The sequence below is a fragment of the Ranitomeya imitator genome, chromosome 3 (assembly GCF_032444005.1).
Source record: "Ranitomeya imitator isolate aRanImi1 chromosome 3, aRanImi1.pri, whole genome shotgun sequence".
Taxonomy (NCBI): domain Eukaryota; kingdom Metazoa; phylum Chordata; class Amphibia; order Anura; family Dendrobatidae; genus Ranitomeya; species Ranitomeya imitator.
In genome coordinates this window covers 284,293,723-284,311,291 of record NC_091284.1, presented here as the reverse complement: position 1 = coordinate 284,311,291, position 17,569 = coordinate 284,293,723, and the positions used below count along the sequence as shown (strand labels likewise).

Below are 17,569 nucleotides of genomic sequence, written 5' to 3'. Positions count from 1 at the left end.
AATGGAATGGGCGTAAGGCGAGTATAACTTTTACTTTTTAGTTTAAAAATTAAAAACAGTGTGTATTTTTATTTCAAATAAAGGACTTTATTCTGGCTGTGCGTTTATTTATAATATGACTATGGGGTTAGCAATGGATATCCATCTTATAGATGCATCTCCATTACTAATCCGTGGGATTGATGACATCTGACAATCCAAAGGTGACATTAACCCCACAAATATGATCCCCACTTGTCACCGCTACAGAGCAAGTGGGAAGAGCTGGGCAAAGATGCACTTTTTCTGGGGTGGCTGCAGGCTGATGTTTTTAACCTGGGGGAGGCAATATCTATGGTCCCTTACCAGCCTCAGAATACCAGCCCCAGTTGTCTTCTTTAGCTTGGCTGGTTGTCAGAACTTGGGGAGACCCCATGTCATTTTTTTTTAAATAAATTTAAATAATTTAAAAATTGCATGAGGACCCCTATATTCTTGATAATCAGCCATAATAAAGCTGACAGCTTAGGGTTGCATCCCATAGCTGTCAGTTTTGCCATGCTGGTTATCAAAACTAGAGGGGGACCCACTCCATTTTTTATTTATTTATAGCGCCAACTGATAAATACTCCCATCAGCTGCCACCTATTCTCGCTGTTATAATAGACAGCAGGGGCATAGACTGATGGGAGTAGTTCTCCAATCAGCCAATACCTGTGACCGGAGGAAAACTTTTCACCTCAAGTCACAGCTGCTGGCTCCCACTGTCATCTGACATCATGGGAGCGTCAGTTTTCTGACTGGAAGTAATAATTTAGAGGCAGTGTTTGCCGCGATGTCATGATGTTCGGGCCCCCCATTCAACTGAATAGGGTAAGGATACTGTTCTGGTACTGAATAAAACATTTTTTAACTGTTTGGCCAATCCCGCACAACCAGGGATTTTCCCATCACTTCAAATTACACAACTGAGTGATCTAGGGGGTCAGAATAAGTTACCCCCTCTGTTATCTAAAGACCATCTCACAATGCATTATGTGGTGCATTACATAATTCCTTATCTATTTTTAAGATCCATTACTTTTTTATTTTTCTATTTAGAAAGTGATATGAAGGCTTGTTTTTTGCTGTGACCAGTTGTTGTTTTCAATGTCACTCTTCATTTTAGCATACAATATGCTGAAAAATGTGAACAAATTCAAGTGGGATAGTAAAAAACGAAAGAAAATATTTAGAAAAAAAATGTTGGTTTCTATCATCAAGTCTGGAAACCCATAATGTTTTTTTTCTGCTGATAGAGCCATATTAAGGCTTGATTTTTGTGTGCCGAGTAGTTTTGAGCATTCCGATACCGCAAGTATCGGAATTCCGATACCGAGTTCCGATACTTTTGTGGTATCGGGAATCGGTATCGGATCCATATTAATGTGTAAAATAAAGAATTAAAATAAAAAATATTGATATGCTCACCTCTCCGGAGGCCCCTGGACATCACCGCTGGTAACCGGCAGCCTTCTTTGTTTAAAATGAGCGCGTTTAGGGACTTCCATGACGTCGCGGCTTCTGATTGGTCGCGTGCCGTTCATGTGACCGCCACGCGACCAATCAGAAGCCGCGATGTCATTCTCAGGTCCTAAACTCCTCATTCTAGGAATTTAAGACCTGAGAATGACGTCGCGGCTTCTGATTGGTCGCGTGGCGGTCACATGAGCGGCACGCGACCAATCAGAAGCCGCGACGTCATTCTCAGGTCCTAAACGCGCTCATTTGAAGCAAAGAAGGCTGCCGGTTACCAGCGGTGATGTCCAGGGGCCTCCGGAGAGGTAATTATATCAATATTTTTTATTTTAATTCTTTATTTTACACATTAATATGGATCCCAGGGCCTGAAGGAGAGTTTCCTCTCCTTCAGACCCTGGGAACCATCAGAATACCTTCCGATACTTGGTGTCCCATTGACTTGTATTGGTATCGGGTATCGGTATCGGCGATATCCGATACTTTTCGGGTATCGGCCGATACTATCCGATACTTTCAAGTATCGGACGGTATCGCTCAACACTAGTGCCAAGTTCACTATTTTATTGATACCAGTTTGAGGTGAATATGATATTGGCTTTTTATTCTACTTTTAAGGAGCTGTGGTGACCAAATAACCCCACAAATTTAGCATTTAAAGTTCTTCTTTTCTTTTTACAGCGTTTACCATAAATGTTAATTTTATAGTTTGATAGTCTGGGTTTTTATGGACTTGGCAAATTTGTTATTTTTTTCATTTTCTTATTTTTAATGGAGAAAAGTGGCATTCAAGTTGTTATATCTTTTTAATAACTTTTATTTTATACTTTAGTTTTTAGTTCTCTCAGGAGACATGAACCTACAATATTTTTAATGCTTGTTCTATGTATAGCAAAACCAAAATATTGCAGCATATAGTGTAAATCATGGTTTCCTATGAAGCCCAGCCTATCACTAGGACAGAAGTATCAACATGGCAGCCATGGGGGTTTTCAGCAGGCCCCTGGCTGCCATGCTAACCCATTGGTATCCCACAATAGCAACATGGATGGCCAACGGAATTCAGTGCATTCACATATCTATGGCGGCTCAATTTAAATGTCACTGATAGAGAACCTAGTAGATAATGAAATAGCAGAGAACAAAACAGCCTGCACTCATTATTAGAGATGAATGACAAATTTGTAATAACACAGCTGGCATCTGCCACATGTAGAACGGGTTCAGCTCCTGAGTCCCCTACACACTTGTGGACCCAACAGTAAAGTCTATAAACACTAAGGCTACGTTCACATTAGCGTTTCGCTAATGTGCGTCGCTGTTGCGTCGGCGACGCAGCGGCGACGCGCCCCTATGTTTAACATGGGGGACGCGTGCGTTTTTTTTGTAGCGTTTTCCGACATGTGCTTCGTTTTCGACGCTAGCGTCGGACGCAAGAAAATGCAACAAGTTGCATTTTTCGTGCGTCCGATTTTCGTCTAAAAACGACGCACGCGTCGCAAAACGCAGCGTTTTTGCGCGCGTTTTTGGTGCGTCGTGCGTTGCGTCGCCGACGCACCGGCGCGCAACGCTAATGTGAACGTAGCCTAAGAGGTAAAGGGAGTATACATCCCAATGAGTCTCTGAAATGGACTATTAAAAGGGAACTGTACTTTCAACAAAAGATGCATAAATCAATAGGACATGCCAATACAACAAACTTTGTAATATATTTTATTAGAAAAGGCCTACTTTTTTCTAAACTTATGTGCTTCTTCTTCTATCCACTCCCTCCTGAACTTATCATCCAATCGTATACAGCAGCTCAACTCCATCAGAACAGTTTAGTATCAGTTTAAACTTTGTGTTATATCCTATGAAGGGGGAAGAGAATAAGAAAACATGCAAAGAGAGACAAAGAAAAATCATAATGAGCTTTCCAGCAAGTCTTTTTTCTCAGCCCAGAACTGGATTCACACCAGCACTGCTCAGAACTGCTGTTCAGTTATCTCAATGAAGCTGCTGTTTCTCTCTCTGTGTGCTAATTTAGTGAAGAGCAGGAATCCTTTTGTTTGCTGAGCTGTGTATGGGAGACATCACAACATCTAGTTTGCTTGTAACAGCTCAAGGTACCGTCACACTAAGCGACGCTGCAGCGATACCGACATCGATGTCGATCGCTGCAGCGTCGCTGTTTGGTCACACAGACAGCTCTCCAGCGACCAACGATGTCGAGGTCCCCGGTAACCAGGGCCACGCTTAGTAACCTGATGTTTACCCTGGTTACCAGCGTAAAAGTAAAAAAAAACAAAAAACAGTACATACTTACCTACCGCTGTCTGTCCCCGGCGCTGTGCTTCTCTGCACTCCTCTGCACTGTGACGTCACCGCTCTGCTTTCCGGCCGCTGTGCTCACAGCCAGTGCAGGAGGAGTGCAGAGAAGCACAGCGCCGGGGACAGACAGCGGTAGGTAAGTATGTACTGTTTATTTTTTTTTACTTTTACGCTGGTAACCAGGGTAAACATCGGGTTACTAAGTGCGGCCCTGCGCTTAGTTACCCGATGTTTACCCTGGTTACCAGTGAAGACATCGCTGGATCGGTGTCACACACGCCGATCCAGCGATGTCAGCGGGAGATCCAGCGACGAAATAAAGTTCTGGACTTTCTTCAGCGACCAACGATCTCTCAGCAGGGGTCTGATCGTTGGTCGCTGTCACACAGAACGATTTCCTTAACGATATCGTTGCTGCGTCACAAAAAGCAACAATATCGTTAACGATATCGTTATGTGTGACGGTACCTTCAGAGTCAATTGCAAATTAGGAGATAGATACTGATAAAACTGATAAAAACTTCAGTGAACAAGACATGAAATCCCAAATAGTGTTAACCCTGATGAGCTTATACAGTTGAGGCCAAATTATTAACACCCCTGCAATTCTGTCAGATAGTGCTCAGTTTCTTCCTGAAAATGATTGCAAACACAAATTCTTTGGTATTATTATCTTCATTTAATTTGTCTTAAAAAAGACAAAAGAGAATGAAGCAAAAAGCAAAACATTGATCATTTCACACAAAATTCCAAAAATGGGCCAGACAAAAGTATTGGCACCCTCAGCCTAATACTTGGTTGCACAACCTTTAGCCAAAATAACTGCGACCAACCGCTTCCGGTAACCATCAATGAGTTTCTTAAAATGCTCTGCTGGAATTGTAGACCATTCTTCATTGGCAAACTGCTCCAGGTCCCTGATATTTGAAGGGTGCCTTCTCCAAACTGCCATTTTTAGATCTCTCCACAGGTGTTCTATGGGATTCAGGTCTGGACTCTTTGCTGGCCACCTTAGAAGTCTCCAGTGCTTTCTCTCAAACCATTTTCTAGTGCTTTTTGAAGTGTGTTTTGGGTCATTGTCCTGCTGGAAGACCCATGTCCTCTGAGGGAGACCCAGCTTTCTCACACTGGGCCCTACATTATGCTGCAAAATTTGTTGGTAGTCTTCAGACTTCATTAAGCCATGCACACGGTCAAGCAGTCCAGTGCCAGAGGCAGCAAAGCAACCCCAAAACATCAGGGAACCTCCGCCATGTTTTGAATGCCTCTTTTTTTCTTCTGTAAACTCTATGTTGATGCCTTTGCCCAAAAAGCTCTACTTTTGTCTCATCTGACCAAAGGACATTCTTCCAAATCGTTTTAGGCTTTTTCAGGTAAGTTTTGGCAAACTCTAGCCTGGCTTTTTTACGTCTCCGGGTAAGAAGTGGGGTCTTCCTGGGTCTCCTACCATACAGTCCCTTTTCATTCAGATGCCGACGGATAGTACGGGTTGACACTGTTGTACCCTCGGACTGCAGGACAGCTTGAACTTGTTTGGATGTTAGTCGAGATTCTTTATCCAACATCCGCACAATCTTGCGTTGAAATCTCTTGCCAATTTTTCTTTTCCGTCCACATCTAGGGAGGTTAGCCACATTACCATGGACTTTAAACTTCTCGATGACACTGCACACGGTAGACACAGGAACATTCAGGTCTTTGGAGATGGACTTGCAGCCTTGAGATTGCTCATGCTTCCTCACAATTTGGTTTCTCAAGTCCCCAGACAGTTCTTTGGTCTTCTTTCTTTTCTCCATGCTCAATGTGGTACACACAAAGACACAGGACAGAGGTTGAGTCAACTTTAATCCATCTCAACTGGCTGCAAGTGTGATTTAGTTATTGCCAACACCTGTTATGTGCCACAGGTAAGTTACAGGTGCTGTTAATTACACAAATTAGAGAAGCATCACATGATTTTTCGAACAGTGCCAATACTTTTGTCCGCCCCCTTTTTTATGTTTGGTGTGGAATCATATCCTATTTGGCTTTAGGACAATTCATTTTGTGTTTTTTCATTTAAGGCAAATTAAATGAAGATAATAATAACAAAGAATTTGTGTTTGCAATCATTTTCAGGAAGAAACTGAGTATTATCTGACATAATTGCAGGGGTGTCAATACTTTTGGCCACAACTGTATACAGGACAGTTTATTCTTAAAAGATCCTTGAAACTACAGTTACCCTTTAAAGTGGGCCCATGAAAACAGTTAATAATTAGGTTAAATTTGTGACATCACTGATGCATGAGACTCTCAGTGCTTCAGCAAATGTATTTCACTAATCAAAGGAGTTATTCTGTCCTAATTTTTTTTAAACTATTTAGAATACAGTAAAAAAAATACTTTTCCAATCTCCCTTCTCTCATGTTCTAGCACCACTCTGCTTCTCCATTAGCCAGTGATTGGCTGCAGTTCTCATCCTGACTGCACAGGAAGCACAAAGAGGTGGAGAACTGGAACAGCTCTGGAACATCCGCAGTGGGGGATTGCTATGATAAAACATTCTGTCATGCAACTTCTAATAACCCAGATATTTAAAGCCTTATGATTAACAGCTGCTGTATTCTTGGAAAATCTGTAGATGAAGTCTTGGCGAATGGCGGGCTGCCATGAGGCGAATGTAAGAATACAACTGGAGTGTGACAGCACTGGCATGTGTCTCGAGTTTCGCACACAGCCTGGTAATTCTACACACAGATAAACCATGTCGCACTAAGACCCAGCAGTCCCCTCAGTCTCTTCTTCTCTGTATCTCACAATATTTTTAGGACTTGCACAGAGGCGTAGCTAGGGTTTTGGTCCAGGGGGGGCGAAGCTTCTGAGTGGGCCCCTTACCAGGTAACCTTGATTACAACTCGATGACACCCCCTAATAGTGGAGAACCTCAGCAGATGACCGCGCTGTTACTGAAGATAATCTCTATACAACGACCAACATGGATATTACTGACATATGCTCAGTGGTAAATACCAGCCCTACAGAGCATATAAGAGATCACAGCACAGTTACAGATAAGGACTTACCATTGACGTTCTTTATGATGGAATCGTCACTTTTCCCGTCTTTTCCATCTAGTCCAGACAGACATGACAACTTCTTCCAGCTACAACTTGTCTGCAGAGAAAACAACAAAGACACGTTTCACTTCTCACATTCCAGCCATCACCATCTATTCTCAACCTGCACAAACCCCTAATCCTGCTGATACCCCAATACTGAGCCCCTGCTGCCGTATGTATCCCTATTACTACACCTGATACCCCAATACTGAGCCGCTGCTGCCCTATTTGTCCCTATTACTGCCCGATACCCCAATACTGAGCCGCTGCTGCCGTATGTGTCACTATTACTGCACCTGATACCCCAATACTGAGCCGCTGCTGCCGTATGTGTCCCTATTACTGCACCTGATACCCCAATACTGAGCTGCTGCTGCCGTATGTGTCCATATTACTGCACCTGATACCCCAATACTGAGCCGCTGCTGCCGTATGTGTCCCTATTACTGCTCCTGATACCCCAATACTGAACCTCTGCTGCCGTATGTGTCCCTATTACTGCACCTGATACCCCAATACTGAGCCGCTGCTGCCATATGTGTCCCTATTACTGCACCTGATACCCCAATACTGAGCCGCTGCTGCCGTATGTGTCCCTATTACTGCACCTTATACCCCAATACTGAGCCGCTGCTGCCGTATGTGTCCATATTACTGCACCTGATACCCCAATACTGAGCCGCTGCTGCCGTATGTGTCCCTATTACTGCTCCTGATACCCCAATTGTTGTGAATTCTGTTGTCGGGCTCCCTCCTGTGGTCATGAATGGTACTTCGGCTGGTTCTGTCCATGGACTTCCTCTGGTGGGTGTTTCTGAGTTTCCTTCTACAGGTGACGAGGTTAATTCGTTAGCTGGCTGCTCTATTTAACTCCACTTAGATCTTTGCTCCATGCCACCTGTCAATGTTCCAGTATTGGTCTAGTTCACTCCTGGATCGTTCTTGTGACCTGTCTTCCCAGCAGAAGCTAAGTTCCAGCTTGTATTTCTTTGGTTTGCTATTTTTCTGTCCAGCTTGCTATTTTTATTGTTGTCTTGCTTGCTGGAAGCTCTGGGATGCAGAGGGAGCGCCTCCGCACCATGAGTCGGTGCGGAGGGTCTTTTTGCGTCCTCTGCGTGGTCTTTTGTAGGTTTTTGTGCTGACCGCAAAGTAACCTTTCCTATCCTCGGTCTGTTCAGTAAGTCGGGCCTCACTTTGCTAAATCTATTTCATCTCTGTGTTTGTATTTTCATCTTTACTCACAGTCATTATATGTGGGGGGCTGCCTTTTCCTTTGGGGAATTTCTCGGAGGCAAGGTAGGCTTTATTTTTCTGTCTTCAGGGCTAGCTAGTTCCTTAGGCTGTGCCGAGTTGCATAGGGAGCGTTAGGCGCAATCCACGGCTATTTCTAGTGTGTTTGATAGGATTAGGGATTGTGGTCAGCAGAGTTCCCACGTCCCAGAGCTCGTCCTTATTATCAGTAACTATCAGGTCATTCCGTGTGCTATTAACCACCAGGTCCATTATTGTCCTGACCACCAGGTCATAACACCCAATACTGAACCTCTGCTGCTGTATGTGTCCCTATTACTGCACCTGACACCCCAATACTGAGCCGCTGCTGCCATATGTGTCCCTATTACTGCACCTGATACCCCAATACTGATCCGCTGCTGCCGTATGTGTCCCTATTACTGCACCTGATACCCCAATACTGAGCCGCTGCTGGCGTACAGTATGTGTCCCTATTACTCCACCTGATACCCCAATACTGAGCCGCAGCTGCCGTATGTGTCCCTATTACTGCACCTGATACCCCAATACTGAGCCGCTGCTGCCGTATGTGTCCCTATTACTGCACCTGATACCCCAATACTGAGCCGCTGCTGCCGTATGTAACCCTATTACTGCACCAACTCTGTGGTTCTCTGTACCCTCTAAATTCTAAAGCACCCCTCTATAATATAGTAATGCCGGGTGCAAGTGCCCTAGAAAACAGAGCCCACATTTTGCCCCCTAGAAAGTAATAATGCCCTCTGTGTGCCCCTTTGATAGTCACAGTAACCTGAGTTCCCCTATTTCAATAAGTGCCCACTTTACATTTAATAATGTCCCGAGTCTCCCCCCCGTACAGCTCCCCTATACACAGTATAATGCCCCCTAACTGTATAGTACCACCCACACAGTATACTGACGCCTTAGTAGCCTTCAAACTGTTTGATGGTTCCAACACTGTAATCCCCATACTGTATGATGGCCCCATAGATAAACGCCATATAGTATAATGTGCCAGATAGTCCTCAATATAGCACAAAGCAGCACCCCTATAGGCAGACCCTGTAGTTTAAAGCACTCCCCATAGGCAGACCCTGTAGTATAAGGCAGCATCCCCCCATAGGCAGATCCTTTAGAATAAGGCAGCACTCCCCCCATAGGCAGATCCTGCAGAATAAGGCAGCACTCCCCCATAGGCAGATCCTGTATAATAAGGCAGCACTCCCCCCATAGGCAGATCCTGTATATAAGGCAGCACTCCCCCCATAGGCAGATCCTGTAGAATAAGGCAGTACTCCCGCCTATAGGCAGATCCTGTAGAATAAGGCAGCACTCCCCCCTCTAGGCAGATCCTGTATATAAGGCAGCACTCCCCCCATAAGCAGATCCTGTAGAATAAGGCAGCACCCCCGCTATAGGCAGATCCTGTATATAAGGCAGAATCCCCAATAGGCAGATACTGTATATAAGGCAGCACCCCCCATACGCAGATCCCGTATATAAGGCAGCACCCCCATAGGCAGATCCCGTATATAAGGCAGAACCCCCCCAATAGGCAGATCCTGTATATAAGGAAGCACCCCCCAATAGGCAAATCCTGTATATAAGGCAGCACCCCCCCAATAGGCCGATCCTGTATATAAGGCAGCACTCCCAATAGGCAGATCCTGTATATAAGGCAGCACCCCCCAATAGGCAGATCCTGTATATAAAGCAGCACCCCCCAATAGGCAAATCCTGTATATAAGGCAGCACCCCCCAATAGACAGATCCTGCAGAATAAGGCAGCACTCTCCCATAGGCAGATCCTGTATAATAAGGCAGCACTCCCCCTATAGGCAGATCCTGTATATAAGGCAGCACTCCCCCCATAGGCAGATCCTGTAGAATAAGGCAGTACTCCCGCCTATAGGCAGATCCTGTAGAATAAGGCAGCACTCCCCCCTCTAGGCAGATCCTGTATAATAAGGCAGCACTCCCCCTATAGGCAGATCCTGTATATAAGGCAGCACTCCCCCCATAAGCAGATCCTGTAGAATAAGGCAGCACCCCCCGCTATAGGCAGATCCTGTATATAAGGCAGAATCCCCCATAGGCAGATACTGTATATAAGGCAGAATCCCCCATAGGCAGATACTGTATATAAGGCAGCACCCCCCATACGCAGATCCCGTATATAAGGCAGCACCCCCATAGGCAGATCCCGTATATAAGGCAGAACCCACCCAATAGGCAGATCCTGTATATAAGGAAGCACCCCCCAATAGGCAAATCCTGTATATAAGGCAGCACCCCCCCAATAGGCAGATCCTGTATATAAGGCAGCACCCCCCAATAGGCAGATCCTGTATATAAAGCAGCACCCCCCAATAGGCAAATCCTGTATATAAGGCAGCACCCCCCAATAGACAGATCATGTAAATAAGGCAGCACACCCCCCCCCCCCCCCAATAGACAGATCCTGTAAATAAGGCAGCAACCCCCAATAGGCAGATCCTGTAAATAAGGCAGCACACACCCCCAATAGACAGATCCTGTAAATAAGGCAGCACACCCCCCCAATAGACAGATCCTATAAATAAGGCAGCACCCCCACAATAGGCAGATCCTATAAAAAAGGCAGCACACCCCCCCAATAGACAGATCCTATAAATAAGGCAGCACCCCCCCAATAGACAGATCCTCTAAATAAGGCAGCACCCCCCCCCAATAGACAGATCCCATAATTAAGGCAGCACCCCCCAATAGACAGATCCTATAAATAAGGCAGCACCCCCCCCCCCCAATAGACATATCCTATAAATAAGGCAGCTCACACCCCCAATAGACAGATCCTATAAATAAGGCACCCCCCCAATAGACAGATCCTATAAATAAGGCAGCACCCCCCCCAATAGACAGATCCTATAAATAAGACAGCACCCCCCCAATAGACAGATCCTATAAATAAGGCAGCACCCCCCCCAATAGACAGATCCTATAAATAAGGCAGCACCCCCCCCAATAGACAGATCCTATAAATAAGGCAGCACCCCCCAATAGGCAGATCCTATAAATAAGGCAGCACCCCCCCAATAGACAGATCCTATAAATAAGGCAGCACCCCCCCAATAGACAGATCCTATAAATAAGGCAGCCCCCCCAATAGGCAGATCCTATAAATAAGGCAGCACCCCCCAATAGACAGATACTATAAATAAGGCAGCACCCCCCCCCAATAGACAGATCCTATAAATAAGGCAACACCCCCCCCCAATAGACAGATCCTATAAATAAGGCAGCACCCCCCAATAGACAGATCCTATAAATAAGGCAGCACCCCCCCAATAGACAGATCCTATAAATAAGGCAGCACCCCCCCCCCAATAGACAGATCCTATAAATAAGGCAGCACCCCCAATAGACAGATCGTATAAATAAGGCAGCACACACCCCCGATAGACAGATCCTATAAATAAGGCAGCACCCCCCCCAATAGACAGATCCTATAAATAAGGCAGCACCCCCCAATAGACAGATCCTATAAATAAGGCAGCACCCCCCCAATAGGCAGATCCTATAAATAAGGCAGCACCCCCCCCAATAGACAGATCCTATAAATAAGGCAGCACCCCCCCAATAGACAGATACTATAAATAAGGCAGCACCCCCCCCCCCCAATAGACAGATCCTATAAACAAATACTCACCTCTCTTCCTCCTTGTTCTTCCAGTGGCGCTCCCTGCTCCCGCTCATCTACACTGACAGCGGGCGCCGGACAGTGACGTCATCGCGCCCGCTGTCAGTGTGGGGGATGATGGGAGAAGGAGCGCAGCGCTCCTTCCCTCATCACTGCGGTGAGCTGTATCGGCTAGATGCCGATACAGCTCACATTGCGATAGTGGGCGGGGGCCCACTGCTGGCACCGGGCCCCCCCCGCCTGCTCAGGGGCCCTATAGCGGCAGAGCAGGGAGATCGATTCTCCCTGCCCTGTCGCAGAATGTATCTGCATCGGCGCGCACGATGCAGTTACAGTAGCGTAGCTCCGGGTGGGCCCCCTCAGAGCGCGGGGCCCGGGGCGATGGCCCCCTCTGCCCCCCCGGTAGCTACGCTACTGGACTTGCAGAAAGAAGCCTTTTCTGTGCCACACTGCTGCCAATCTGTATCTGCACCTGTGCAGAGACTAGTGTACCAAATAACTGCTGTACATGTCTGTACTGCCAGCTGTTCCTCTACGGGAATCCCACCCCTCCAAAGTTGTGCAGCCTGTGCATATCTTACATGTGAGGCAGTTGCAATTGTCACCTGCACTCTGTGTCCCACTGTGAACTTCATCATTCATGGTTATTAGCATCATGTCGTGTGGCCGTATACCATTTATATCTAACACTAGCTGAAGAGCCCGGCGTTGCCTGGGCATAGTAAATATCTGTGGTTAGTTATAGCACCTCACTTCTCTTATTTTCCCATCACGCCTCTCATTTTCCCAATCACATCTTTCATTTTCCCCCTCACATCTCTCATTTTTTCCCTCACTCCTCTCATTCCCCCCTAACACTTGTCATTTCAACCTCACATCTGTCATTTTCTGATCACTCCATTATTTTTCCTCACTCCTCTCATTTTGCACTCACACCTTTTCATTCTCACCTCACACCTCTCATTTTCACCTCATCACCTCAGTATATACATGTTTGTCATCTCCCTTATATATAGTATACATCTGTATGTCATCTCCTGTATATAGTATATACCTGTATGTCATCTCCCCTGTATATATTATATACCTGCTGTGTGTCATCTCCCCTATATATAGTATATACCTGAATGTCATCTCCTTCTATATATTGTATATACTTGTATGTCATCTCCTCCTGTATATAGTATATACCTGTGTGTCATCTCCCCTGTATATAGTATATATCTGTGTGTCATCTCCTCCTGTATATAGTATATACCTGCATGTCATCTTCTATATAAAGCATATACCTGTATGTCATCTCCTCCTGTATATAGTATATACCTGTAGGTCATCTGCTCCTGTATATAGTATATACCTGTGTGTCATCTCCTCCTGTATATAGTATATACCTGTATGTCATCTCCTCCTGTATATATATGTACCTGTATGTCATCTCCTCCTCTATATAGTATATACCTGTGTGTCATCTCTCCTGTATATAGTATATATCTGTGTGTCATCTCCCCTGTATATAGTATATACCTGTGTGTCATCTCCTTCTGTATTAGACCTCGTTCACACGTTATTTGCTCAGTATTTTTACCTCAGTATTTGTAAGCTAAATTGGCAGCCTGATAAATCCCCAGCCAACAGGAAGCCCTCCCCCTGGCAGTATATATTAGCTCACACATACACATAATAGACAGGTCATGTGACTGACAGCTGCCGTATTTCCTATATGGTACATTTGTTGTAGTTTGTCTGCTTATTAATCAGATTTTTATTTTTGAAGGATAAGACCAGACTTGTGTGTGTTTTAGGGCGAGTTTCGTTTGTCAAGTTGTGTGTGTTGAGTTGCGTGTGGCGACATGCATGTAGCGACTTTTGTGAGATGAGTTTTGTGTGGCAACATGCGTGTAGCAACTTTTTGTGTGTCGAGTTGCATGTGACAGGTTAGTGTAGCAACTTGTGTGCAGCAAGTTTTGCGCGTGGCGAGTTTTGCGCGTGGCGAGTTTTGTGTGGTGCCTTTTGAGTATGTGCAAGTTTTGTGTGAGGCAAATTTTGCATGTGTTGCAACTTTTGTGCATGTGGCAATTTTTCCGCGTGTGCAAGTTTTGCGTGTGGCGAGTTTTCCATGAGGTGAGTTTTGCACTTGTGGCGAGTTTTGCAAGAGCCTAGTTTTTGCATGTGGCGAGTTCTGCGCGTGGCGAGTTTTGAGCGGCGACTTTTGTGTTTCGACTTTTATGTGGCGAGGTTGGAGAATGTGTGGTGAATTGTGTGCTGAGGGTGATATGTGTTCAAGCACGTGGTAGTGTGTGGCGCATTTTGTGTGTGTGTTCATATCCCCGTGTGTGGTGACTATCCCATGTCGGGGCCCCACCTTAGCAACTGTACGGTATATACTCTTTGGCGCCATCGCTCTCACTCTTTACGTCCCCCTTGTTCACATCTGGCAGCTGTCAATTAGCCTCCAACACTTTTCCTTTCATTTTTTCCCATTATGTAGATAGGGGCAAAATTGTTTGGTGAATTGGAAAGCACGGGGTTAAAATTTCACCTCACAACATAGCCTATGACGCTCTCAGGGTCCGGACGTGTGACTGTGCAAAATTTTGTGGCTGTAGCTGCGACGCCTCCAACACTTTTACTTTCACTTTTTTCCCCATTATGTAGATAGGGGCAAAATTGTTTGGTGAATTGGAATGCGCGGGGTTAAAATTTCACCTCACAATATAGCCTATGACGCTCTCGGGGTCCAGACGTGTGACTGTGCAAAATTTTGTGGCTGTAGCTGCGACGGTGCAGATGCCAATCCCGGACATACATACACACATACACACATACACACATTCAGCTTTATATATTAGATGGCTAGGACTGGTCACCAAAGCTGACCCTGTGGGTCTGAGTAGGCACATGCATATTGGTCAGTAGACTCTGCTATTCCATCGCTGCGTGGGGGAAGCTTAAATGTTGTATCTTTCTCTCCTATTTTTGTGGCTTTATCAAGGATCCGGACAAGGGATGGGTAGTGTAGGAGGTGGTTTACCTCACCATCCTGGGGATGTTTATTTATTTAAGCTATTCCTTCCTATATACAACTATGTATAAAAATTAGCAAAGCTAAGCCAAAAGTGCAAGTTATGGGATGTGTATGGGTTATATGTGAGTCTGCTGTCTTGACCACTGAGAATAATGGCCGACTCCTGGCTGCAGCACTGCTATTAAATGCTTATATTCTGATAACTTGGTTGGGGTCCTGAAACTGACCACATGACTTAGGGTTGTCCGTTTGTGGTGTATGTGTTCTATCCATGTTTGTCACATATAGCACTCATACCTTTTAGGCTGCCGTCACACTAGCAGTATTTGGTCAGTATTTTACCTCAGTATCTGTAAGCCAAAACCAGGAGTGGGTGATAAATACAGAAGTGGTGCATATGTTTCTATTATACTTTTCCTCTATTTGTTCCACTCCTGGTTTTGGCTTACAAATACTGATGTAAAATACTGACCAAATACTGACAGTGTGACGGCAGCCTTATAGTCTATGCCAGTGTTCCTCTACTCTGGTCCTCACGACCCCCTAGCAGATCATTTTACTCAGGATTTCCTTAGTATTGCACAGATGTTGGAATTGTCACCTGAGTAATACTAAGGAAATCCTGACTACATGATAGAGTAGATAGAGGAACACTGGTCTATGAGATAGTTCATGTCTTATTGTTTCCTCAGACCAAGAGGTACATGAAAGCACAGAGAGCCATCCAACAATGATCCAAGTGTTGGATCAAAATCTCCAAAACAAGTCTGTGGGTTGGAGAAAACTGATGAAGCTCAGATCACACTCTGATGACACTCAGACCAAAAACACTGATGAAACTAGAAAATAAGTGACGTCTGGATAAGTCCTTAGTGTTGCTAGATTGCATGCATCCTATCGCCATGCAGGCTGAAAGGATAACTGTGCCTCTGGTAATGAAGAGGTTAACCGTGAATGTGTAAGCTCATACTCACAGCTAGGAGTGGGAATACCCTCATGGGATGTAGACATGGTCACAGGTCACCAGTGGGCTGCAGAAGGCTTCAGGCACAGGACCCTGTTGCGTAGTCAGTTCCCTCACCCTGTAGAGGGAAACATGTGTCAGTGGGTTGTGGATCACACATGAGGGGTGGGGCGCACAAGTTTACAGATAACAGGAACTGCTTTTAGGCAGGGGCTGCACTTCTGCTGATAACACAACACTTCAAGAGAGACTCCCAAAGAGAAGCAGGAAAAAAAAAAACAGAAAAATAAATACATATTCTTAGCTCACTGAAATATATTCCAAATCACATTCTTTATTAAATATTGGTTACAAACACAAAGACATACCCATATCTGAAATTCATAAGGAAAAGTAAAATAAAATATGTGTAATAATAAAAATCAAATGTCACATTTATAGAGAATAACATGTAACTGGTACAGTCCTTATGGATACATAGCCACAGAATAACCTTTGGGACACAGGGTAAACAATAGCATGTACTTACCTACCAACTTTTGAAGAGCAGAAAGAGGGAACACGTCATGCGGCTAAGGCTGGTTTCACACTTACGTTTGGCTGGTCTGCGTATGGCTGCGTACATCCTCCGTTAAGCTCCGCCTACGCTCCACCTACTTCCGCATACATCTTGCGTCATCCTGCGTACCAATCTTTAACATTGGGTACACAGGGACAAAAGTTGCGTTAACGGAGGATGTACGCAGCCCAGTGGCGTAGGAAGGGGGATCCGGGGGGGGGCGGTCCGCCCCGGGCGGCACAATGCTGGGGGCGGCCGGCGCTGCAGGAGAAGAAGATAAAAAATAAAAAAAATAAAAAAAAAAAAGACGCCCCTTTAAATCTTCGGGCGGCGCCGTCCGCCGCCACGACCAGGGCCAGCTCCCCCCACCCCCGGGTCCCGCCCCCGCCCCTGCCCCCCGCTCTAATACTCACCTCTCCTGGTTCCTGCGGCTTCAGCGTCCTCTGACTCTGCGACGTCTTAGAGCAGAGGGCGCGATGACGTCACTACTGTGCGCGCCGCTCTGCCTCTCTGTCCTGAGCGTCGCAGAGCCGGAGAGACGCTGACTGCACCGGACCTGCGCTGGGAACGGGAGAGGTGAGGATTTTACTTTTTTTTTTTTTTTCTTTATTTCTGACTGTCTGGGGCTGGGGCAATGCTGGAGACCATGGGGCAGAATGCTGGACACACTGGGGCAATACATGAGACCATGGGGCAGATTGCTGGACACACTGGGGCAATACAGGAGACTATGGGGCAGATTGCTGGACACACTGGGGCAATACAGGAGACTATGGGGCAGATTGCTGGACACACTGGGGCAATACAGGAGACCATGGGGCAGATTGCTGGACACACTGGGGCAATACAGGAGACCATGGGGCAGATTGCTGGACACACTGGGGCAATACAGGAGACTATGGGGCAGATTGCTGGACACACTGGGGCAATACTGGAGACCATGGGGCAGAATGCTGGACACACTGGGGCAATACTGGAGACCATGGGGCAGAATGCTGGACACACTGGGGCAATACTGGAGACCATGGGGCAGAATGCTGGACACACTGGGGCAATACTGGAGACCATGGGGCAGAATGCTGGACACACTGGGGCAGTACAGGAGACTATGGGGCAGAATGCTGGACACACTGAATACTGGAGACCATGGGGCAGATCTCAGGACACATTGAGGCAA

General features: G+C 45.8%; 1 protein-coding gene across 1 annotated transcript in view; it reads right to left on the bottom strand.

Annotated features, from left to right (window-relative positions):
• LOC138669772 (glycophorin-C-like) overlaps positions 1-16,392 on the bottom strand; it is a 110,316-nt gene extending 93,924 nt beyond the window's left edge. The window contains exons 1-3 of the mRNA XM_069756500.1: positions 16,363-16,392; positions 15,844-15,951; positions 6,876-6,966 (exon numbers count right to left, since the gene is read on the bottom strand). Coding sequence (XP_069612601.1) covers positions 6,876-6,966; positions 15,844-15,867 — 115 coding nt within the window. The 5' untranslated portion in view covers positions 15,868-15,951; positions 16,363-16,392. The remainder of the gene's footprint in view (positions 1-6,875; positions 6,967-15,843; positions 15,952-16,362) is intronic.
• Between the last annotated feature and the right edge of the window lie 1,177 nt (positions 16,393-17,569).